General features: G+C 34.5%; 1 protein-coding gene across 12 annotated transcripts in view; it reads right to left on the bottom strand.

Moving 5' to 3' along the window:
* Window positions 1-8,575, bottom strand: part of CDIN1 (CDAN1 interacting nuclease 1) — a 132,900-nt gene that overhangs the window by 97,577 nt on the left and 26,748 nt on the right. For 9 of the 12 annotated variants that reach the window (XR_012673902.1, XR_012673903.1, XM_075151768.1 and 6 more), the window contains exons 2-5: window positions 7,769-7,814; window positions 6,840-6,904; window positions 3,497-3,557; window positions 435-507 (exon numbers count right to left, since the gene is read on the bottom strand). Coding sequence is in view for 9 of the 12 variants with exons in the window: in XM_075151768.1 (XP_075007869.1) it covers window positions 435-507; window positions 3,497-3,557; window positions 6,840-6,904; window positions 7,769-7,814 (245 nt within the window). In the remaining 3 variants the exon portion in view is untranslated. Of the gene's footprint in view, window positions 1-434; window positions 513-3,496; window positions 3,583-6,839; window positions 6,905-7,768; window positions 7,815-8,575 lie in introns of all 12 variants that reach the window. The other 3 variants (XR_012673904.1, XM_075151771.1, XM_075151770.1) reach the window with 2 other exon arrangements.

The following is an 8,575-nucleotide window of genomic DNA, read 5'->3' as shown; positions in this document are numbered from 1 at the left end:
TTCTTGTACTGAGATCAGTTAAATGCACTTTTGCATTTAACAGCAATATTTCTCCAACGTTGCAAAATTAAAAAGTGGCTTATTTTTAAGACCTATTCTTAGTAATTACTGACTTTTAGAATACATAGCTTTAAACATTTAAGTGTAGTGTGAGTCCCATACCCTTTATTTCACTGAAAGAACAGATATTCTGAAAATCTAAGAGGGAAAAAGAAAGCATTCATTTAGCTAGTATTAAATTGTGGGTGGTCTTTTTACATACAGTTTAACTGTCATTAGCTGTTGAAGATACCAGCCTTAAAATGTTACCCTCATTAGCTCACTTGCAATGTTGCGTTAATTATTTTTACATCATAGTCAGAAGAAAAGTTGAAACAAAAATATCCTAAAATTAAAAAAAACACAAAAGAAAAAAAAGCAACTAAGATACTTACGAATGGCTTGTTCTTTTTCTTGCAGAAATCTTTCTAACACAATACGAGCCATCAATGATGGGGCAAAGTCCACCTTCCCTCAACAAAAATAAAAAGAGAATTTCAGGAGGTAAACGCATTTAGACGCACATTTGTCAGCGCTGTAATCTCCTTGTAGATTAAAAAGAAAGAGCAAAAATAGATGAAACAGTAGCTTTTCCCAATTATTAAGCTCAACTATTTGAACCAAATGTGTAGCAGCAATCCACAGTATCCAGTGGAAAACCAAATAAAGTAGATAATATATATTAGTGGTTATTATGTTTGTACATTCTGCATTTGAACCACTCTTTGTAAAAGATGACGGCAAAATCCATTTTGTAAGGTTACCCGCCAAGGAAAAGAAGTAGTGATCCTTTGCTGTGAATACTTACTATATGTGGCACCTGTCAAGAGATACCACATATCCTTAATATCAACACCTGCAGCAGATGCGTTGGGCTTGGTCAAAATTTCTTTAGAGTTTATACTTTCCTTTTTAACAAAGCTATTCCTCCATTTCAATAGTTTTTATATGTATGTAAAATGATGTAGCTCCACCTGAAATTACAATAGCTTTTTAGATACCATTATAATACTCCTTTAGTGAATCAGAATTTTAACTATGAGACAGTAAACCTTGCTCACACATCGTCACAGTGAATTTTTCTTGACATGTTTTCAAGTTCAATATTAATACAAAAAATTTATCTTGATTTAGTAACTAGACAAAAAAAGGGGGCTTCATTTGTGCATACATTTTTTGCCAAATATATATGTACTTGGATGCCCTTAAATTCCCCAAGTAGAGAGAAATGCTTTCCACGGAGCTGCTTATTTCCAGTAACCCACATCAGAGCTGACACATGAAAAATGGTGAAATTACTGAAGGTAGTCCAGCCTGAATAAGGACTACCTTATTAGTTCAGGTACTTGCATCTCCCTAATTTTCATATTAATCATGTGTCCATCTTTCTTTGAAATAGGGCCATCATGCTTCATGTCAGAATTTAGCATGTAAGTAAAATTCATAGTGCTTCAAATCTCACTTGAAAATATTTGTATGAAGAGAACAGTGACTAATTTTATTATTCCTATCTAACAAAAATGAGATTTATTTTAGTCCTTTTGCACTACATATACAACATGAAGAAGTTGGCAAATAAAATAAAAAAAAAAATTAAAAGTAGTTTCCCAAACCCTAAAAAAAACAAACTGAAAAGATAATAATACGGAGCTTTTCCTATTTAACAGAGCTGCTACACATTGTAATGCACCTATGTTATATATTTCTCATCAATTTTTACAGTTTCCACTGATTAAATATATATTGACTCATAAAGTATTACCATTACATCAATTGTCAGCAGATGCAAGAGTATGTAATTTAAATATTAACTATCATATAAAAATGGCAGCTTGATTGTTTGGAAGCAGTAATCTGGTGCTGGTTATTGCCATATTTCCCTAATGCATTAGGCAGCAGTCACAAAATGCGTTGCCTTTCTCATATACCTACTACTACAAAATCAGAAGCAGATAAGTTCTTTGTATATCTTCCCTTTCTCTTAGATTTAATTTTTATTTATTTCTGAACTGTAGATATCTTTGATCTGAATTGCAAAAATGCATTAGTATAATATAAACAAAGATATGCTCACTAGAGTCAGAAATTATATGCATCATCTCTAAATCAATGGGAAAAAATATACAAAGAACCAGTAACAGATATATTACTTTGTGCCTGAAATATTTTTATGACAGTTCCCATATAATATGGGTGCAATATATCATGAATCGAGTTGTTTACCTAAATTCTTCATAAGATTGTACTTATTTATGTAAAGTACTTTCTATTCTCAGTACTTTAAGACTTGTCTTTTCCAGAAACTGTAAGAAGCTACACATTACCACTAATATGAAACAAATCCTTTATTCTATGCTAACTGTATGATCAGGATATGTGGACACTTCACAGACCATTAAAACCTCCTAGTAATTGATAGGTAATCGCTCATTTGCTGGCTGCAGCAATGTACATGAGAGAGAAACCATTCTTTGTTACTAATGTGATACGTAGAACTTGCTGCTATTGCAACACTTAATGTTCGTAGTGCCATATCATTTTTAATGCAAACACTCATTTTCTGCCTCCTTCTTACATCTTCTATTAAAATGCAACACAAAACAGCATACATTTCATTCTATCCCTTTGAGGGTTGCATAAGCAGTTCCAAGGAGTATCAGCTATTGTATTGTTATTATTATTGTAAATAAATATTTTAGAGTTTAAGGGGTAGATATTTCATCATTTTTTTTCTAGGAGGCTCACTGCCACTCTTTCAAACTTTTTTACATCTTCTTTAAGGTAGTGCTTTAGATAGCAGTTTGTAATGCAAATACACCTTGCATCCCAAGGCAGATTCATATTCTAGTTAATAAACAGCATCAATAAACTTGTCAAGACTTTAATGGCAACTGTACTGAACTTTTCATACACCAGCTTTTCTAGGAAATGGCTATACTGAGGAATTTATTCTGCTTAATTGCTTTATATTAAGCAGTTTTCATTAGCCATCCCTTAATCCGTATGAGCAGAAATAAACGGAGTCAGGAAAATCAACTGTTTTAACACTTCCTATTATTTTTTAAAAAAAAAGATCTTAGATGGGTTTTGTTATTAAAAACAAGGAATCAAATATAAGTAAAACTGATGCAACTCCATTTAATCAATGTGGGAATTTTTAGTAAGTTTGTGCATTAAAGACCTATGGTCTGTCTCAAATTTCCAGCAAAATACAAATTCAGAGTTTCTTACACATTTGCCTTGAAGTTAAGAGACTAATTACATTAACTGATTTATTAATAAATGGGGCTTTTTGTCTAATTATTGTAAGTACTAACAGACTGGGGAACCATTTTAAACGTCTAATGTGCCTTGAAACCATTTTTTTTAGGTTAATTACATTTCTCACTAAAGTCACTATAGATATGCCCCTTAGGTTTTACACTGGAAGATTAAAGAAAAAAGTAAAGATGATTACCTCATTGGCCAGCTCCAGTAGTACAGGGGCAGCTGCATTTTTCATCACCCCATTCAGGTACCTAGACAAGACAAAGCCTGGTAATTCTGCAGTGGCAAGAAAAGGCCAGTTTATACATGTCAGTATCCCTCATGAATCTCTTTCATTTGGGGGAAAATACCCCAGTACAGAGTATTTAATGGGAAATCTTTTAAGAAATAAGTATTTTAAAGAATCACTAACTCTCCAGGGTTGTCTCCTATTCATCTGCAAGATATATCAATCTCAATTAAGTTACTGGTAAAAACCACAAGATCAAGAAATCAAAAAAATTTTTGGCTTAATGACATACAAATAAATTATATCTGTATTACTTAAAGATGCATCGCAGACAAATAAAGCTCTGTTATTCACAGTAAAGATTTTGGGTTCCACATGACCTTCAACTATGATGGGGCACTGTATAACTTATTCAATTCACTACTATGCACAAAACCATAAATTCTCAAATTTAATCCAGATTTATCAACTGCGCAGTAGTTTAAATACTAAAGGCTTACTTCAGTGAAATCAGAGTCTAACAGTCAAATTAATATTCTAAAAAGAAAGTAAAAGAAGAAATATTTATTCTAGGGTGATAAAAAGTCATTATCCTATCAATGGCAAAGGCTTAACGTTTCCGGTTAAGGGTATTAGACCAATATGGATACCCAGTGATGTTTCTGACCATCGCATCATACAATATCGCCTTCCTCACCTCTGTTACTTTCACTGTTTGATGTTTACATTTCAATAATGCCTAAAACCTGTTCTCAGGAGTTGATGGGAAGAAGCTATATTATTGGAAGCCACTTTGTGCTTTGCAGCCATGTGGAAAAGAACAATAGTTACTAACATTTGAACCTGCTCATTTATCCTATCTGTATTCATATAGCACATCATTACTGACATCATTAGAAGGCCACAGCCTTTCCAGCTATATCATTACCTATCCATCAGAAGCCACTCTTCTGCTTATTAGTTACAGACATTAAAATTCTTTATCATTTTACCTTTCTGTGGAATGGGTGTAACACCTTTACATAAACCTCTTAACAGAGGATTAGAGGGCTTTTTGTTTGCAAGTTATTCCGAGGCTTAATGAATAAAGGAAATGATAAAAGCTTTTTGCTATAACCTATTTCAATTCTACACAAAAAAACACAAAACAAGATGCCTCGTGTATAGTTAAACATTGAAAATTTATAACAGAAGAAAAAAAAGGAGAGATCATAAACAAAATACCTAACCAGGAACATTTTCTTGAGATTGATGTTCTAAAACATGCATCTAGTTGATTGAACAGCAAAGCTACAGCTGACAATGGAGTAATTTTCTGTCAGATATTTCTAATGCTACTGGCAATTCCATTATGGACTAACAGGTCTCACATGCTGATGGCAATACTGTTCTGAAAAGCTTGCTGATCCTTCTCGTAATTTGCCTTCGTGTTTGCCTAAATTCAAGAGTAGTAAGTCTCAGCAGAGCAGCAGAAACTACTCCACTCAACTGTACTTCTACTTGCTCCCAACAGGGACCACTGGAAATCACTACCTTCAAAAATTGGTAGTTTCTGACCTAGGAAAGCAATAGGAGCACAATTATTTGCTTGTATGTGGGTGGGAATAGGAAGAAGCATACCACACAGACTGGGGTTTACGGCGGTAAGATGGATGCTGCAAAAGAGTAGAGGAGAAGACATGTTTGTCATGTTTATGCCTGAAGCATTTCAAACTGGCTTCTCACTCAAGTAGTCTGCCCCTGTAGCTTACGAAACATACTACACAGTAAATCTACTAAAACAGGATTGAGATGAGTTTTCTAACTATTAACCAGAACATCTCTGATTTTAAAACATGTGCATTTTATTCGCCCATGTTAATACATTTGCAATATGAAACACCCAGAAACAGCATAAAGAATGATTTTCCCTACCACCATATAGCTTCATACATAATGCATTAGTTGTGTACTGCTATCATACTTCAGACAATACAGAAGAGGACAGGAGACCAAATCCTCCTACCTGTGAGCCAAACTTAATCATACCTACAACCTTACTGACACCAATACAACTGCTGCTTTACATAAAGCAAAATTGGGTCCCATGTTTCAGGTTTAAGTTGTTGGAACTAGTAACACAATTATCATAAAAGTGATTTAAATGATTTACATGTGTTCTAAGAAAAGGGTTATTTATACAGCAGTTACAATTAACATAGGGCACTTCACTGAAACTGTGCTAGTGAAAAGTAATTAATAGTAGTATTGTATATACATGGTTATTAACACAACAAAATTCTAAGCCAATATTCTTCCTAAACAAGAATCAACACTAGGAAAAGTGCAATGTGATCCAGTACAAATTTTTACAGAACAATACAACGACTAAAAAAAGAAAATCAAACCTCCAAACCAGCACAATTCACACTAGATATTCTAAACCGGCGTCTGATATCAGGTTGTGCTTAGGTTTTAAATATATGACTCTGCAGAAGCACAGTTAATTGTTTACAAATGAAGGCTTTTTGTTTATTTTCCTGATTCATACAGATTAATATTAAGCATAAATATCAGACATCTATAATCACAAGTATGAACTCGTTTGCCATGCAAGCTCCTCAGATATGTCAGTCTACAAAGTAATATTTTAATTGGGTATCTTTACCAGTTATCAGTATGCCCCAGTTATGTCATTGCAGTATTTTTAGTAAAGCCTATAGAAGTAACAAACTATAAGGTGTAGCAAATACAATTTATTAGCTTAAGATGCAAACAATTGTAAAACATTGTAAAATGACATAAAGGTTTTCATCCTCCCTTAACAGCTATTTCTGACACTTCTGTTGATAAAACAGGAGTGATCTAAAAATTAGTGCTTTAACTGGCAATACAGGAATTTAATATGTAACTTTTTGTAATGTAACACAAATGTTGTATTAAAAGTACAAGCAACTGTAACAGAACAAGCTCCCTTGCTCTAAGGAACTTATCATCAACATTAGTCTTGACACAGAAATCCTGTAATTACAACTACAGGCAATATATAACAAATGTTATCACATACACTGTAAAAATATTTGCTTGTCCTGACTTACAGCCAAGGAAGTAAACCCTTTCTTAATTAGACTGACCAAAAGCTGAAAAATTGCTGCATTTTTCCTGAAAAACATTTTTAAGTGATCTGTTCTGTATTCCTCATCCCAAATTTTTAATTTATTTTTATAGAAAATTAGCTTCATAAACTAATAAGCTAATTTACTCATAATTGCCATAACAATTAGTAGTTATGATGATACTCTTAACCGGGGTGGGGGGGTCATACCTTTGGTAGTAAGTTTCAATAGCTTCAGCAGTGTGATGCTTGGCATGTGTTCTTTTGATTTGTTTCTAGAAAAATGAAAAAACAAACAAAGAGTCTTACAAATGTATCATAGATCAAAACACAGAAATCATGACTGCCCAAACACATGTTCCTTAGCTACACTTTGATATATAAACTGAACTATGTTTTTAGATTCCATACAGAAACGACATTCAATCTACCTATTGAATTGAACGTCTTCAGACTGTATTGCAATGTACCATATATGTAAAAGCCAATAAGGTCACAATAATTGAATCTAAATAAGTTTACTGAAGGCTGCAGAGGGCAAGGAAAAACTTGTTCTCTCTTTCAACCTTTGTATTAATTTTCCCTCAATTCAATTCCATCTAAGTCTGGTGCACTCTAGTTTTACAATTCAATTGGCATTTTTAACCAGGGAGAACATTGCTTAAAAACAACTTATTTGAAAAACTACAAAAAGTAATTCCATAGAGACTTGCCACTTGACTGACACCTGTCATCTCATGATAAATGACTCCATTTTCTGCCTCTCTTGCCTTCTGCCACTCCGGCAATGGTCATTTATCATCATCTCTGTCAGCAATGGAAAGCAGCACTGACAGTGCAAGTCAGCAAACATTTAGCACATGGAACCACGCAACACAGGGAAATTATTATTGTCAGAATAATAATGGTTTAGCATAATTTATTACAGGTCCACCAAATAAGCAAAGGCTAGATGTTATTAGACAGATGGATGGGTAGGCTTGGCAGCCATCCACTGAGACTCAGGCGGTGCTTGATGTGGAAAAGGGAACATCCTCCAAACCAATCAGAAAGCTGGCAGTTCAATTACAAAGAAATAAAGGGACATTCATCATTCAATTAGGCACCTGTCAACCCTCACAAAGGAGAAAACTTCTAACCTGGTACTCCTGGGAGAAGATGCTCAGCAGAGTGGACTGCGATTGACTGGAACAAATAAAAGAAGGACAAAGTTAATTACTGGAGTGCACTGCAAAGAAACAAAAGAGAAGGGAGCTTCAAAGGTAGGCCTGCTGCCCTGTAATCTAACAGAACATGAAAACAAGTGTGGAGAAGTTGTTCCAGATGAACACCTCAGACAAAGGCTTCCTGCTGCTAGGTCAAGGAGAGAGCGTATGAGGGAGGGGAGGAAAATATAGCAAGAGTTTCAAAGCAAATGAGCATATTGTTTTGGTGATTCCTTTTTCAGCTTCAGAACCCACAAAGTCCTATGAGGAGCAGGTAGTTGAGTTAAAAGGGAACAGGCAAAAAGGAAAACAAAGCAAAATCTCCATTAATAATTGATGGAGTTAAATTCCGTCAGCAGTTGGGAACATGCCGCTTGTTCATTGCCAACATATTGAAATTCATTTTGTTAGCAGCACAGGAACCTCTTCAGTAGCTGTCTCATATTCAGGTTAAAAACTTCCCCCTCTGTCAGAAGTAGCATATGGGACCACTGGAACATTCCCACTGAAACTGATGTGCTTTGAAAATAGAAACTTTCACAGCAGGAAGCCGAGATTCCCCGGAGTCGGTCATTTCCAAAAGCTGCCATAAGCTTCATTCATCTAAGGCTCCACTCAATGTCAAACACCTGGCAATGAAGCAACCTGGAAAGCATTCTTCCCAAGTGGGAATTTTTCTCTCTGAATTGTTAACATTTAGAAATGGGACAAGATTTTTTTTTCCCTCTGAAAGGCAATCAA

This window comes from Calonectris borealis, chromosome 5 (genome assembly GCF_964195595.1).
Source record: "Calonectris borealis chromosome 5, bCalBor7.hap1.2, whole genome shotgun sequence".
In the NCBI taxonomy this organism is placed as follows: domain Eukaryota; kingdom Metazoa; phylum Chordata; class Aves; order Procellariiformes; family Procellariidae; genus Calonectris; species Calonectris borealis.
The sequence above is the reverse complement of the archived record's forward strand: the minus strand, read 5'-3'. Positions and strand labels throughout refer to the sequence as shown.